The sequence below is a fragment of the Pteropus medius genome, unplaced genomic scaffold (assembly GCF_902729225.1).
Source record: "Pteropus medius unplaced genomic scaffold, Ma_sr-lr_union100, whole genome shotgun sequence".
In the NCBI taxonomy this organism is placed as follows: Eukaryota; Metazoa; Chordata; class Mammalia; order Chiroptera; family Pteropodidae; genus Pteropus; species Pteropus medius.
The window spans coordinates 22,377,577-22,394,846 of NW_024349801.1; the positions used below are offsets into that span (position 1 = coordinate 22,377,577).

Genomic DNA, 17,270 nt, shown 5'->3' on the forward strand with positions numbered 1-17,270 from the left:
GTGTTCAAATATCTGTCCAAATCTCTGCTTTCAATTTTTTGGGGATATATAACAAGACGTGGAATTGCTGGATCATATAGTAATTTTATTTTTCATTTTTTGAGGAATCGCCATACTGTTTTCTATAGTCGTACCATTTTACATTCCTGCCAATAGTCCACAAAGATTTCAATTTCTCCACATTCTTTTTAACACTTTTATTTTCTGTTTTTGTTTTTGTTTTTTTTTTTGACTAGTTATAAGTCTATCCATATTTTTTTTTTCTTTATGATTTAATCTGGGTAGGGCTAATGTTTCTACGAATTTGTCTATCTTATCTAGGTAACCCAATTTGTTAACATTCAGTTGTTCATAGTACTCTCTTACAGTTCTTTTTATTTCTGTTGAATCAGTAGTAATGTCCCCATTTCACATCTAAAGTTAATAATTTGAGTCGTCTTTGTGTCTTAGTCCATCTAGCTAAATGTTTGTAAATTTTGTTGATCTTTTTGAAGAATCAACTTTTGGTTTTGTTGATTTTCTCTGTTGTTTTTTTAATCTCTATATCATTTATCTGTGCTCTAATCTTCATTTTTTTTCCTTCCTTCTGCTAGCTTTGAGTTTATTCTTCTTTTTTAAGTTCCTTAATCGTAAAGCTAATTTGTTGATTTGAGGTCTTTTTTCTTTTTCAATATATGTTTATTACTATAAATCTCCCCTTATGTACTGCTGCATCCCATAGTTTTGGTGTGTTGTGTTTTTCACACTCTTTTAATCATCACAAAAAACCTAGACAGCAACTTTTTCTTTTTTTAATACTCCTTGGTGTTCAAAAGGACTTGAGAGTTCCGCTAGTCCAAACTCTCACAGGGATTCCTTTTATATGAAGCAGGACCCTACTCCCAACACCTGGGGAGAAAGGAATGTATGAGAAAAGTTCTGAGGGCTCAAATTTCACTACTTAGTAAAGAATTTGCTGCATTCCAATTTTTTTTAAAAAAGTTTTTATCTAAAAAAATCATTTCATCTCTTTTGGTAAAAATCATTTCATCTCTTTTGATAAAATAGAAGAGTATGGGCTTTGACCCATTTTTAACATTTATATAATAAACATTCATTCTGTAACAAAATTCATAACTTAGAGTGTTGTTTTGTTATCTTTAAAGCCTCCAGTTAAGTTCCTGTCAACAGTTCTGGGCAAAAGTAACCTTCAGTTTTCGGGAATGAATATAAAACTGACCATCTCAACATACAGCCTTACACTGATGAATCTCGACAACCAACAGGTAAGATCATGAATGTCATTTATAGCTTAACATATTATCTATTTTTCCAGAGGAGCCTGGGCATAATAGAGAGAATATAGTTTCAAACAGAATATGCCTAAAATTTACTAAGGCACAGGGGGAAAAAATCTGCCAAGGATTTATGCATAATAATAACTAGAACAGCATTTTTAACCCATCATTGGGATATTTAACCGCCTGCATACTTGCCCCTACCTAATTGGCTTTGTAATAAGAACTAAGGGGTAAATAATATAGGAAATACCATTTGACAACTTGTATCCTTGAATCAGTCATTTGTTACTCTCCACCAACCCTCCCTAAAGAAAAAGCAGTTTGATTATCAGAGCTAACAGACTGTGTGTTGGACTCAGGGTAAAGAAAAAGGACAGAGAGGAAGAGTTAATGTTCTAGCTAACTGAAATTTAAGCAGAAAATATTTTCTTCCAACCTGTGATGTTGAAAGCTTTTTAAAGTATTTTTAAACATAACTGTTTTTCATCTTTGATGATTTATGATACTATGGTGAGCCTGAATTTTCATTGTGAACTTTCTCAAAAAACAGCATTACTGAAGCAAATACAAAAGACATACAAGCATTGGACTGAATGTGTATCTTTAAAAAAGGATGCTTTTTGACTTGATTTTTTAAACTAAATTCTTTATATCAGGTTATTTAGGTGTATTAGAATTTAAGTTTTCTTTGTCTAATATGTAGTGATTTGAGGTTTCTTAAAAGGTTTTACTATATGGAGTGCTGTTGAGCAGAGACTCATGGAAGGTTTAATGTGTACTTGGCAGTGATAAAACACTAATATTTTGAGATAACATATAGGTTGAAATCCTGGCTTTGCCATTAATGAGCATGTTAACCTATCACTCAATTTTCTTCAACAGTGAAATGAGGATCATAGTACCCATTCATAGAGTTTCTGAGAGGATAGATTTAGTAATAGTTAATGTCTCATAGGATTATTTAGAGGATTAAGTAAGATCATGGATGTAAATCACTTAGCACAGTGCCAATCACATGACATTTATTTTTATTATTTACTCAAACATTCTTCCCTGAGACTTTTTCATATACTCAATACTTAACAGGGGAATCATATTATAATATACAAAATTATAAAATTGTCAGTAACATATAAGTACAGTTATATATATTTTGACTTCCGTTTTTTGCCAAAAAATTCACTTGTGGTTTTGAGGACTGGGCTGCTTTATAGTCTAAATTAAAAATCAGAATAAAATATATTGATTACAGAGTAGTATAAATCATCATAGAGGAAAATGCTTAATATGAGACAGTTCAAAATAGATTCCCATTCAGTTGGATCCAAATAGATTCCCATTCAGTTGGATCCTTGGATCCTTGGTTATCTAGCAGAGGTGATACGATTGGTATAAAGACAGCAGAACATTTGGGGCTGTACTTGGAAGATGCAACTTCTGGGTGGAAGGTAAAACATTCAGTCTTTCAGGTGCTTTGCCCTCAAACATTTGTAGATGCAGAATTCATTTTTAGTTTTCACCCATGTGTATGGTACCAGGGATACTTAATGCTTTGTTATGAGATCTCATTTAGTATAGGAGCCCTTGAGTTATCTGACTTTTGTAGAGGAGGAAGAGTAGGCAGAGCTAGAATATGGTGACAGTCTTAAGTGCTGAATCTGAGTGTTTTAAAAAATGACTCTTGCCATAAGGTTACTAAAGAAATAGGGAATTTAGGAAGAACAGAGTTGTGGAGGGCATAGTTTATTCTTAGCATTTCCTTTTCCTCCACTACCTTTTTCTAGGCCACTGCAATTAGAGGTGGTATTTCCACACACCCATAATTTTTCTGGCAGAATAGAGATAGGGACAGTGGGCATGGTTAACTTCCATTACCAGTAGTTACAGCAATGAGATACCTTTGAGAGTGAATCACATCTTTCCTGCACTGGTGGCATGGAATGGGGTTGTGTTCAGCCTGCCATTGGAATGGGGACCAAAGTTAGGATCTCGCTGATATATATAATCGTTCCAACTAATTTTGAACTATTCTGTAGGCCAGGGGGAAATGGTTTGGGATGCAGGGGTGTATAAAAAAAAAGTGCCACAATCTAGATGCTTCAAGAAGCTTTTTATGTCCTCTCAAAAGGGCAACTAAATGTTCAAGGGATGAAGGCAGCAGAAAAGCAGTCTTATGGATGCAGCATGAGAAAAGGATTTATTAATTAAATCCTCCTTAAAGAAAGCTACCCTTTGAAGTTCTAAGATAAATACAAAGATACTAATGTCTCCTACCCCAAACCCCTTAACTTCTAAAATTTGCTTTGGACTGAAAACATAAATAGGTTCAAGTTTATAGATACATTCATAGATGACAGAGCTTTTATGAGTCAGATGGTTCACATTTATTTTCAGCCACTGAGAACTTCAAAAATATAACCATTCACTCCCAGAAAATGTCTTATAGAACCTCAGAGGCAGAAAATAAAGTCTATATTAAATACATAATGCTTGCAATTTTTAAAACTTACCATATATTTTGGGATGGACAAATATATTTTGGAAAAGCAAGTTATGTGGTTTTGTTTTTGTTTTTGGCATATTCCTTTGTTTTAAACATTTAAGCAATAAGTTCTTTGACATACTTTAATATAGTATTTTAGGGCCTTAAGCAAGAATGTGTCTCTGTAGCTTCCACTCCTATTTATTTCTATACTCCTACCACCAACTCTAACAGCTACTGAAATTGAAAAGGGTAATAAAGAGATTAAGAAGGTAAAACAGGCAGAAAAATGAAGACATCTTTTAGTCTCAAATATCTAGAGGCCAGGCAGGTAATGCAAACTGTTTAGGTACAAGAAAAACAATGGTGTAAGCACAGTGATAAATGGTAACACTTGGATATCTGTTGGTGAGACAACACTGGGGAACATGGCAAACAGAATGCTTTCCATATGTAAAGGTGAATCAGATACTTTTTCCCATGTCACTACAGGTCAAGGGCTGCTAGATCCTATACTTCTGGAAAAAAAAAAAAAAAAAAAAGATGGCCTACCATCTGAGTTTTGCTGCTCTCTCTGGGTTAAGTGTTGGTCTTTAAATTAAGAAATCGAAAATTATTAAGCTTGAGCCAAACAAAATAGATCTGTGCCCTTAGGGCAGCCAATGTAGGATATCTGATTTAAGCAAACATTTATACTACTTATGAATAGATCCAGAAAATGCTCCCAAACCATACTATATACTCCTAAGCTCAAGTTCCTTCTACCCACATCGCAAAATCAGGATCAGAATTTCCCCAGAACTCCTTTATTTCCCATTAAATGAAGATATACATATATCTAATCCCTATTTTCAGTTCAGGATCCTGAAGCAGATTTAATTTATCCAGTTAACAAAGCTAGTAGGTAGTGGAACCTAGATTTGTACCAGGTAGACTGGTTCCAGTCTGTGATCACTTTTATAATAGAAATACATTTGATTTTATACCCTTAAAAATGGTGTTTAAAATGTTATGATCTTCTATCTTCAGTAAATTAGTGTTAATTTCAGTGCTCTCCGAGGTTACTGCTTATTTTTAAGACCACTAAACAACCATCAGAGGAGTCAAATGCAGAATCCAGGTCTTTCTCCACAAAAATAAGCCTTCAAATCCCAAGAGGGCTTGGTTTTTCCCCCCTCCTCTGTACTCACTTGGTCCCAGAGAAACAGAACCATACCTCCGGGTTTGTAGACCTGTTTTTTTTCTCTGAGCTTATTTCATGGCACCTTATCTAGAGGTAAATGCAACTAGTCAGTTCATTGTGTATTGGCATCTTTTTTTTTTCAGAGTACCATTAATTCACATCACACAAGCAATTATTTATTCACAGACTCATCTGACTGCAGCTACAAGCTGTCTGAAAATGCAGTGAAAGTGAGGCATGGGGGAGGCAGTAGGATTAAGTCATTTAAGTGTCACCTCCTGTCTAGTTTTTCCCCCACCTATCTCTCTTCCTCCCCACCAAGCTAGTGTTTATGATCATCCTGTCAGTCCCATATTTTACAGAACAGAACCCCTTTCTCAAAAAGAAAAGGTGACTGTAACATAAGTAAGGCTGTGTTGTCCTGTTATATTGGATGTGTCCTTTACTGCCATAATGGAGCAGGGACATCTAGTACATTTTTATTGATAAGACCTGTTGATATACTGTTTTATTGGTCACAGCCTTCTGACATAATTATCATAGAACTTTAGAACCTTAATAACCATAGCAACAGGCTCATTAATAGTGCAGGTTTTTCCAAGTTGGCAAATTCTCTTAAAGGACTTTTACTAAGTTTAGTTTCCACAAATTAACTTGTAAATCAGGTATTTGAAGCTAGAGTACTTTCCCTTACAAATAGTGGTTAAATTCAAATCATAGTGGTTGCAATAATAAAAATAACACAGAGTATGTATGCAACGCTATTAGCCGAACAAAATACACAGAACAAGAAATTTTATTATCTTGAATGCTGGTGTATAACCAATAACAAGCTTAATTAGAGGAGGAGACAGAGGGAAACTTCAGATACTGAGGTGGATTTCTGGACAGGTTTAAAACCTTTAAAGGTTGATGACATAATTGTTCATAAAGTCTTTTTTAAACATAGGGCTTTCCTTTTACTTGACAATTTTCACTTAACAGTTCTTATGTTATGAAGTTCATCCAGTCTTTTGCCTGTAAAGTTAAATGAAAAACAGCGAGTAAAACAGAAAATTTCTCTAGTATATGTGTTAGTTTTCCTTTGTACTTTCACATACATTTTAATGTCTAAATTTGAAAATTTACTTTTTCATTTCTGACTTTTAAAAATGATCAAAACAATTTTCTTGAATTACAGATCACAGTTTTATAAATGATCAAGATACATGTACAAACAAAATTTCAGATACTCCTGAAAACATTTTCAGATACAGTACACGTGATACATATTTCTTTTGGAGTTTGCTTATCCTTCTGGGATACTAAGAATACTCAATTTATCGTAAACTAAAAATTTAGCCTTTGATAACTATGGCTTGGATAGATCACAAAGTGGAATCTTCAACGTTTTCTTAATAGGCTTTCAGTCCAAAAAACTCAAAGATATCTCGTGTCCTAAACTAGATATATTACTTTTTCTCATGTAATTAGTATCACTGGGCTCTTGTACTGGTAGTTTGTCTTGGTCATTAGTTTTTCTTGCAAAACCATCCTGTACAGTGAAATAGGAAAGTAATTTTCCCCAATGCAAAGAAAATAATCTGGATCAATAACAGAGTCAAAGCCATACATTTCAGGACATTTCTGTAAACAGGTTTCAACAGTCCTAAGATCCTTTAACAGTTTTTTCCCCCTTTATCCTAACTGTGCAGTCACTGCCCTATTCTATTCTGTGAAACAAAATTCTTTTTTGAAGATCAAGTTTTTCATTGGCACGGAACTATTTGGAATAAACCCAAGAGACAGTGGAATGTTGGGTCTCTCCTCAAGTAGTTTCCTCCTCTGGTAACTGCATTTAACTACTCTCTATCAATAATCTCATCACAGCCGAGTTCTTCGGTCAGGCGATTGACAACCATAAGTGAAAAAAGCTCTTCGATGAAAGCCAACTGATCAAACGGGGTCTTCTCATAATGCATCTGAAAACCGCCATCCAGGGCTGCTTCTCTTGCTCTGGATGTTCTCAGAAACATCTTGTTGGCTTCTTCAAGGGCTGCTGACACTCTGTAGCCTGCACCGCTCAGTTGCTCCTCTTCAGGATAGTCGTAGTCGTCCTCCCAGTCATCAAATTCCTCGCCCTCGTCCTCGCTCTCAAAGTCAGGACCCGCGATCTGGCCTGGCTGCTCCCCAGGGCTGGGCCGATTAGCAAGGCCTCGTTCCCCCTCTGGCTCCGCCATTGGCAGGGCCGCCTCCTCCTCCATTGGGCCTTCCTCCTCCAGCTGTGGCGGGGCCCTGTTGCGGGAGGGGTTCGGGGTTGGCTCCCGGCTCCCGCTGCCTACCTCCATCTGCGGAAGGTCACCCTCGCCAGGCATCACATCCATCTGCAAATCGTTGCTTTCTTCATATAGCTCGCACAGCTCGTTCATTTCCGACATTGTGCAAGCAGCTCAACCTCTTGCAAGACGTTTTCAGCAAGCTCGGAGCTACGCGGCCGTGTGGTTGTGCGCGTGCGCAAACTGCGTGCGCGACCCTGTGCGTATGCGTGACCCCCAGACACCGCCTCCCGCTCGGCACGCTAGCTACTCGCGCGCTAGCCGCTCGCTTGCGCCGCGACCTGTCAGCGTGTTTTGCTGGTCTGTGTTTCGTTCGATTGGAAGTTCACCTGAAGACTGTGCATGCAAGAGCATTAATTCGTCTCTGCTTCACTTAACTGTTCTGCTGCTTTTGATGCTATAAACTGGAAGTTACGTGCTTACTGTAACAGCGCTTCATCCTCCTCTTGACTCCTTTCTTCCCCTCCTGCCCCACCTTCTCCCCGCATCTCAATCGCATCTGTTCCTAGGTTTTAACTACCTTTTATCTGCGCTAAAGACTTCTAAATCCACACCTCCAACCACACTGTTCTCAACCACAAAGCGACATGTTAAGAACTAATCTATTCAGCATTTTTTCAATTTTCTTCATTAGAAAAAGTTAAATTCAAACTAAGCATATTATCCGTGTCCTTTTACAAAAGTTATAGTGAGGAAATAGTTGGTCCCATTTCTTTTCGCAAGAGGTAACTTTCCATTATTATCAATTTGTGTGTATTCTTTAAAATCTTTTTTCTTTGCATTTTCATGGATCTTAGGTCCTCATGGAAAAATCTTTCGTTTTGAAAAAGCCTCACATAACTGTCTTCAACTTAAAAAACAACCCCCTCAGCAATGTCTTGAAGATTTAGCTTTGTTACTATACTTATTTTCCCCATAGTGTTCTATTTGTTTAGTTATACTATAGTTCACCTAACTATGTGAACTATATTATAAACTATGGGTAAATGAACATCAATATGTGCCAGTGTTTCCCCAGAATAAATACATAGCCGTGGAAAGGGGAAATCCTTTAGTTTTAATAAGTATTGTCAAATTGCTCTCCAAAGTTTCTGTACAAATTTAAGCTCTAGCCAGCAGTGTTTGAGAATAGCCAAACCCTTGTCACCATTTGCGAACTTTAACAGTTTTATCAGTTTAATTGTATCTTGTTTTATTTCGAATAGTCTTGATTTCTTGAAGATTATCTTTCAATATGTTTATCAAACATTTGTATTACTTCTGAAAATTATCTGGTCTTATTTTGGATTTATTTCTTCTTTTTATTGAGTCATAGAGATTCCTTTTAAACCCTGTAAGTGAATACTTTGTTTTACATGTTGCAAATATATTCTCTCTTCCTGTTGTTTGTCCTGTTGTTTGTTCTGTTTCAGGGGTCTTATACAAAAGTTAATGAATTTTTATGTAATCAAATTTCAGTTTTTTTCTTTTCTTTTTTTTAAATATTAAAATGGGTTTTTCCTACCTCAAAGATCATAAGCATAATCATTTATCTGTCTTCTGATCTTTTACGAATCAAACATTTATATAAGTAGTATGAGAACAGAATTTATTTATACACTTTTTCCATATATATAACTAATTCAGCCAACTCCACCTAATTGAATCACTTATCCTTTTGTCTGCTGTTTAGAGCCACGTTTATCATAGACTTAGCCCATAAATATGTGAATCTGTTTTTAGACTTTATATTCTAATGAATTTCTATAGTTTTATAAAATACCTTGCTAACAGAGAAATGTCTCTTTGTCCTTTAAAAAATTACTTTAGTTTTTTAAAATTCTTTTGCATATCTATTCTTCCAGGTGAATTTAGAAGCAGCATGAAAAGTTCCCTGAATGACAGTGGTGGAATTTTTGTTGGAAGTGCATGCAAATTATAGGTTAATTTGGGGGAGAACTGACATCTTTACACTACCCAAGTCAAGAAACGGCACTTGCAGGGTCCCAGAAAACCGCTTGCTCTCTCTTCCTTTGCTCAAAAAGTAACCACTCCTGACTTCAAACAGAATAAAATAATTTTGCCTATTTTTGAACTTTGTATAAATTAAACCACACAGCATATATTCCCATGTCTTGATTTTATTTTATTTTTTGACCAAGAAACACGTTGCTATGTAGTATGTAGTAGTTCAGTGTTTGAATATCACAATGGTCATCATTGGAATTTTTTCCAGTTGCTGGCTATTATGAAAAGGGCAGTGATTATCTTTCTTTAGAATATCTTTTGGTGTTCACATTTACACAATTCTGTTGGATATACATCTAAGAGTAGGATTTCTTGGTCATCTTAAATAAGCAACTTTAGTTGATCAGAATCTACTTCTGAAGACAGGATTAGCTAATAGTTTAGGTATTTTAATAAACTTCAAAACAGTATGACAAATTCATGTTTGCAAATTGGTCATTACACTGTGGGGATTACAAAAAAGCAATCCTAGAATCTCGAGTAAAAGAGACAGTCTTCTTGGCTAACTAATGCAGTTAATTTGGATAGTCTTATATAACAATAAGATTTCTTATTGGAAATCTTAATGTTAGTGCCTTAGTTAGGATACTTTTGGCGGCAAATGACTGAAACCCAATTGGAACTAAATTATATAAAAATAAATTAATAAATAAAATAAGAAAAAAAGATAATGAGAGATGGGAAATATATTGGTTGAACTGTATTGGTAACAAATGTTACCACTAGACTTTCTTCTATTTTTATCTCTCAGCTGATTTTCTCCAGAGGGAAATCTTTTTTTTCCCCCCGCCGCCCCACACGTCAGAAAAAGATGGCTCCCAGAAGCTTTCTTTCCTGTTGTCTATATCAGTTCTTCCCCAATGACACTGATTGTCTCTGCAGTATCCAGATGTCTTTTGATTGGTCTGGATCATATGTCCACCTGCAAGGAAGAGGCAATGAGATGAGCATGTCAAATCCACATGAACCTCATGGTCCAAGTGGGACTATTATGGCATGAAGGTTGGAGTGGTTTCCAAAGGAATATTGTTCAGGCAAAAACAAAACAAACAAATGTATGTCCATCACTGTTAGATTATATGTAACTAGGAGTAATTAATTTATAGCATCATAAATGTTTAATTTATGTTTTCCAGATTATTGCAAATCATCATATGCAGTCTATTTCATTTGCCTCTGGAGGGGATCCTGTAAGTATGGATTCATAAAAGTTTTTTTATAAGAGTCAAAAGAACTTCCACATAAAGCATATTAGCCACTACGTGTCTTTTCCAAATATTTTATTATAATTTGTAAGTAGCCACATGTAACACGTAATCAAAAATTTGGTTTTGACAAAATATTTCTTGCCATTGATTTAAAAAAAATGTTTGGATTAGTAGATGAGCTAATAATACTTCATTGTGTTATTAGCCATGGAATTATCATCTGAAAGGTTTTTTGTAGATAACATCAAAGTTATGAAAAACAAATATGTCATGCATGTGTTGCCAGTCCTTCCTCAGAATTCTTCTCAATACAAATTTCCAGGTAGATCCAAATAATCATTTGGATTTGGCAGATGAGGGGAAGCCCATCTGCCATACTTGACAACTAAGTCTAATCTAGAATGAGCAACGAGGTTTGCAGAAATTTATGGAAGTAAGGGTCAGCTTGGGAGAAAGAACAGCAGTTCCTCCCTACCAGGAGGCCACGTGGTTCTCTTTTCCCATGAATGGTGTGAGCTGAGCCAGTGTTCTCTCTGCAAGCCTACTTCGTAGAGTGGAAAGTCTTTCCCTGACTCTATACTGAATCATTTCTGGACCAGAGCAAAAAGAGAGAGGCATTGGAGCTGGGAAGCCTTTGACTGAACAGAAGCAAGTATGTTTAAACCAAGGGAGTAGAAGGAAGTTTTAGCTCCTTCGTGACACTATGACATTTTTCCTGTACCTGCCAACCCATAAAAGGTTAGAGGAGGACGGAGTCTGATTTTCATAATGATTTTACACCAGTAACATCAAGAAAACATGGGGAACATATGCAGACCTTGCCCTTACCAACTGTATTACCTTGTTTTCTGCAAAGCATTTATTATTAAAGATTATATCCTCCAGAAATGAGGCAATTAAATCCATTCTAACGGTTGATTTTTTTTCTCTCCATCATATATAGTTTCTGTCTTCCAAGTGAGGAATAAAATTTAGGATCACAAATGATAGGACTCATAACCCAGAAACCCAAGAGAGGTATGGAATAGTAGTAAAAACTGAACCTGGCAGCTGGTGTCACTGCAGAATTTTGATTTATTTCAGTATTAAGGCCAAATATTTAAAAAGACAAATAGTCTATCTTGAAAGGAAATAAAGTTTTGAAGTTACTGTAAGTAAAATCATTGCTTCCTTTACTGGCACCTAAAGTACTTAAGCAAGTTCCTCACTTGGATGTTGATGTAACTTTTTTGTGTGTGAAACATAGTTAAATGCTATTTAAATTAGCCCATTCTTTAAAATGTTCCAATAATTCCTTGTCTTCCCATTGGCTAACAGGTTACTCAAAGGATTTAAGCATGTCAAACCTAGATAACCTGCCTTCTTAACTTCCTTGAGGTATATGGAAGAAAAGCAGCTTTTACTGGATTTCACATCATCGTTGTTTTTTATTAATGCATACTTAATTTTCCCTTTAAGCTTCACTACTTCCTCACCTTTCAGCTTTGAGTATAGTTATTTTTAAATGAATATATTAGTTGCCTGATGCCATCATTTAAAAATAAACCAAATTTGAAGAGCTCCACCTTTTCCCCAAGAGATTCCGCAGATGGCTAATTGAGGATTCACTAATAAACAGGGGACATACAAAGTACTTGACACTTAGCAGCTGCAATGTGAACCCAATACTGAATCTGAACTCTGATCCATCCAGCCTTGTAATCTGGCCTCATAGCGACACCAAGGGATATGTTTGGTAGCAGAGAGAGTTAACTGAATTCAGCTTGAAAAGGCCCGCACTGTCTCTTTCAAGTTCAGTCATTCGTGAAGTCTGTCAGATACTTTCCTTAGGATACTTTAATGAGTTCTATAAGGGTAGTGTGAAGAATAATTGTTGTTTGCCTTAAATTTCCCCTTTCAAGGGTTGCTGTCATTTTTAGGATTGGTACCCAAATCCTTTCATTTACTATAAGCATTTACCCAAAGCGTGCACTGTGTGATGTCTATCATAGTTCTCCAGAATCCTAATTCTTTTTGGACTGTTTTCATGTGCCTTTAGTTTTGTAGTTCTTTCAACCCACCAAAGCATTGCCCCTACCAAAAACAAATAGTAAAGAATTTGTAACCACTGTGGGAAAGGTCATCCCTGCGGAATTGAGTGGGACCCCTGTACTCTCTACAGCTGGGGAGAAAGCCTGCTGCTTCGAAATTAAAACTGGAGCCACTGTAAACATTGGCATTAGAGGTCCCTGAGAGAAGTTTCACCCTTAGGTCAGGGAGACAGTAGGGTGGAGTGCCAGGCTTCGGAGTCATGTAGACTTGACTTATTTATCCTCTCTAAGCTTCAGGGTTCTTATGTATATTTTGAGGAATGATCACCCTTGCCTCACAGTGTCCTGAGAATTAAGTGAAATGATTCATGTAAACTGATAGCACAGTGCCGGGCACAGAGTGATAAGAGATAACTACCACCCCTCTTGCTAACACGTGTCTGTATTTATTTTAGAACAACTCACCAAGATAATTTACAACTTCACGGCTAACTGGGTCTAAGGGGTAGGAAGCCAAGTCTCCATGGCCCAAAGTAGCGCCCTTCTTTCTGCCATATTTTCTCCAAAGTTTAAAAAATACTGGATATTCTTCCTCACTTTTTGACCTTTGCTCACCCTCACTTTCACTCTTTTCTCAAAAATATTTTACTCGTCTTCTGTCTGCCCTGAAGACAGTTCTTGGTAATGCTTCTGTATCTATATGTACTTTCTCCATTTAAAACATGCATTAATGAGTATGACCAAATTAAATACATTTTCTTATATTTTTTCCCCATTCTTTGTGCTTTATTTTTAACATTCTTTAAATTCTCCCAGATATTTATAGTTAAAAAATTTTGGAACTATAAGAATGATGGACACTCTTTTGAAGAAGAGGAAACCGAGTTCTAGAGAGGTCCCACGACCTCTTCTCTACCATCTAATACACCAGAAAGCATTACTGGCACCATACTATCTCTTTAACTTTAAAAATAGCAGCCAAGCCTCCAGCATTTGTGGGTTTGCTTCTAAATTAATATAAAACAAAGTTTATAGATATGATCTTGTTTATTTACAAGATATTACAAAACCTTTTATCTTTTTCCATAAGAGAAATTTACTTAAGTGTGTGTTATTTTTTAAAATAACTGAAGACAAGTTATGCTAGCCCCGAGATCCACTTCCTGTATGATTCATTGTGGGTTATTAAGTGATTGTCCTCGTGGGTATTAAAAACATGAGCTTTTATTTCCTGCCAGTTGATTACATCTTCCCTCTAGAGAGTCATACTTCTAATCTGCAAATGGCAGTGTGTACTTTTTCCTGAGAACTAAGATAACAAAAAGCATCTTTAATTATTAAAATCTTATCATTCATCAGCTTACTGTTTTCCATAAAAATCAGAATTACCAGGTGGCTTTATGTTTGTTTATTTTTACAAAGTCAGCAATACATCTCTTTTTTAACTTCTTAGGTTTTAATGGGTTCTCTTTTTCAAAACTGATTTTTCCTTTCTCTATATCGATCAAATAAATGCTTGTATTTCTGCTTTATTATTCCTTAAGTTAATTTGCACTCACACAGGCAAGCTAACGACCACAAAACCCAAAGTGTTTCTTTGATCAACTTGGTTTCTGATGTACATGGCATCTGTTTGGACAACTGGGAAATCATGGTGCCACATCCTCGTTTACAACACCTTCGTGATTGAGTAACACCTGGTATTTCAATTTTCGACACAGGAGTCATAGTCCTAACCATTTCTAATGAATGTATGTCCTAACATATTCTCTACTGCATTTTCTTTTATTCTTAGTGACATGATCTATTTCTACATTTTTAATCTTCAAATTCTCTCCCTAAGGGGCAGAGAACATGGACCCCACAATGCTAAATTAAATAGTGTATATTCGTTTATGTTCTCTCCTAAGATGCTTTCCTTTTCTCTTTAAAAAGAAACATTAGTGTTTAAGTCCTTGCCTCAGTATCATGTCCTAAATGTACTCTTATCTTTCAGCAGTACCATCCCTTAATTTTAAATCATTTTCCCTTTTTTATAGGATACTACAGACTATGTTGCCTACGTAGCTAAAGATCCAGTTAATCAACGAGGTATGGAAAGCAACTTCCAGATTTTCTTAAGAGCTGGTATATACCAACTTCAAAAAGTAACAAGCAGTTATTTTCAATATACAGAGTGCTGAGGATCACTAGAGTGCTAGATTGGATTCTAGAAATATTATGTAAATTTGAATTGGAAATAAACAGCAGAGCAAAGTAGAAAAAGTACAGAGGTGGGATTTAAATCCCAGTCATTTGAGAGACCCATAAACCAAAAGGCTTATTATCTGTTTGTTTAATTGAAAGAGAAGCCGTTTTGATTATGACAGAAAGGGCTGGCTGCAGCATCTCCAGTGGACAAAGGAATAATACATAAGACCCAAGCTTGTAAGGTTATTGCCTGCACTGGCCTCAATAAGTGTGTGTGTGTGTGTGTGTGTGCTGTGTGTGTGTATTGTTGTGGTAACATTGTGTTGAGCCTATGCATTTACTGTTCAAGAGCCTGGCATGTCACTTTGCACATTTAGCTTTTCATCTTTTGGATCTCAGTTTAAATGTCTCTTCTTCAGAGAGAACTTCTTTGGGTGAGAGCACCTTCTATCCCCAGTTAACATATTCTGCTCTGCTGCATCATAGTTCTCTTTTGATTAACACTTCTCCCACACTTTTATTATTTTATTTACTCACTTGCTGATGTGTTTAATATCTATCTTTTCTACTAAAAGCTCCATGGGGGCAGGAACCTGTTTATCCTTTTCACTATTGTTTCCCAAGCACTCATTACAATGCTTAGCATATAGGTCATACCCAATAGCTATTTTGTTGAATGGCTGAGTGAATGGAAGTGTGAGTTGATTGGATTTCTCATCTCAGGATTTAGCAAAGTTGCCTAAGAAGTTCATCTGCTAGTAACACTTTGGGTTAAGGGCCTGAGGTCATTGGACCTCTCTGGACAGAGACATAGTACTGCTTCTCATCCCTAACTCCAGGTCATTCAGACTCCTCTTTGGGATGTTTGGTTGCTTCTCCTCTGTAACTAGAACCTATTAGTTGGGCAGCATCCTCTGCCATCCCAGGGACAGAATTTGCCCCAAGACATTTATTATGTATACATAGAGTGGAATTTCGAAATTCAAAAAGCTGTAAGACACAGAGATGGAAATGCATATAGCATGCTGAGGAACAAACGAATGAACATAGTGGAATGTAGATTGTGTATAGAGAAAAAACCACCTAAAAGGCATCTAGAGGGCATATAGGAGAGAGCTAATAAGTAGGGAGTTCATCCTATGGGCAGATGGGTGAAGAATGCTGTTTATAAAGCAGAGATTTAAGAAGATTGATTTGGCATCAGGAGGCAAAGATGGATTCAGAAAGAAACTTAAGGCAGAGTGAGTAGGAGAGACAGGAACTAGCGAAGGGGTACGGGGGTGTAGAAACGGAACACAACAAAGGATACCAGAAAAGAGCAACCTTTTTAAATTAAGCCTGAGCTTCCCTAAAGAATAGTTGCATGCTATTTTGGGGAAGGCTTCTGAACAACAAAGTCTTTTATCTTAACCTGAAAAGTCCAGGGTGAAAGGAAGAACAAATCAGGAAATCTAGATGTTTAATCACTTTGTCATCAGCCACTCAATATCTCTGGGCATATCATTGCTCTTTCACTAAGTGGTGGTGAGGAATTCAAAGGTTAATGCCAGTTGCCGAGGGTAATGGCCAAACAGGATCTACATATTTGCTAATATCCCCCCTTGCTTAAGTGAAACACGAAAGGCAGAGGAAATTTTGATGTAGCTCATTCACTTTGAAAGATCCTGTTTTGTTGTTTTAGTTGTTCATCAGAGCTGAGCTGCTTAAAGGGGATCCACAGGGATTCTGGTATAAGGATTCTGAGAAGGCATTTATGAGAGCTGTTGTCATGAATGAGATTTGAGAGATGAGAAGAGAATGGACTCAGAAACAGTCCAAATAAATTTCAGTCTTTTCTTTCTTTAGCCCCCCAGATTGTATAGAAAACAGGAAAGACGCTGGAGTCAGACAGATTGGGTAGGAATCATAACTCTTCCATTATCTCACCATACACATGACCTTAGTCAAGTTGTTTCACATCCTTGAACCTCAGTTCCTTTAAATAGGAATTATACCATCTACCTGCCGGTGGTATTGGGAGGAGGAACTGAGATAGCACAGAAAGGATAATTTCCTTTCCTCCCTCATCGCGTCTTTCTTTCTTCTTTGGAGAAATGGTTCTATAGATGACTTAAACACATAGGGTAATTTTCTTTTCTCCTCATCCTTTCTCTTGCTTATCTTGGTTATAGAAGCCTCTGTGAGAAGCCACTCTGTTCTCAGCATAGTCCTGCTTGTGTACTCCTTTAGGATTAAATCCTTTCCCCTCACCTGGGCATCTGGACTTTAATTCTACCACAGTGGTACAGCTTTCAAGTCCACAAACAATTGTTAAGTACATACTGATATACAAGGAGCTAACCTAATCATTGGGAAGAAAAACAATTCTTGGCCACCACGGGCTCATTATTTAGTGGGAGAGAGAAACATAACCTTCAGGATGTGCACAGAGAAGAAGGGGGGCCTAGAGAACAGTGCCTGGAACATAGCAGGTGCTGTCAGGATTTGTGAGAGAAATGAGCTAAGGCACAGATGAAAGAGCCCTGTAAAGAGAGCTTTGGGCTATGTGTTTGGATGGTGTGTGTGTGTGTGTGTG

General features: G+C 36.6%; 2 protein-coding genes across 2 annotated transcripts in view; one reads left to right on the forward strand and one right to left on the reverse strand.

Annotated features, from left to right (window-relative positions):
- Positions 1–17,270, forward strand: part of SHC4 (SHC adaptor protein 4) — a 108,246-nt gene that overhangs the window by 59,247 nt on the left and 31,729 nt on the right. The window contains exons 4-6 of the mRNA XM_039888189.1: positions 1,146–1,265; positions 10,404–10,457; positions 14,545–14,596. Coding sequence (XP_039744123.1) covers positions 1,146–1,265; positions 10,404–10,457; positions 14,545–14,596 — 226 coding nt within the window. The remainder of the gene's footprint in view (positions 1–1,145; positions 1,266–10,403; positions 10,458–14,544; positions 14,597–17,270) is intronic.
- EID1 (EP300 interacting inhibitor of differentiation 1) lies at positions 5,724–7,445 on the reverse strand. The gene has a single exon (XM_039888190.1). It carries the CDS (start codon positions 7,360–7,362, stop codon positions 6,787–6,789), a length of 576 nt encoding a protein of 191 aa, XP_039744124.1. The 5' UTR covers positions 7,363–7,445; the 3' UTR covers positions 5,724–6,786.

Bases quoted from the DNA above. Each gene is read 5' to 3' on its own strand.
- EID1 (XM_039888190.1), bottom strand. From the start codon at position 7,362: ATGTCGGAAATGAACGAGCTGTGCGAGCTATATGAAGAAAGCAACGAT.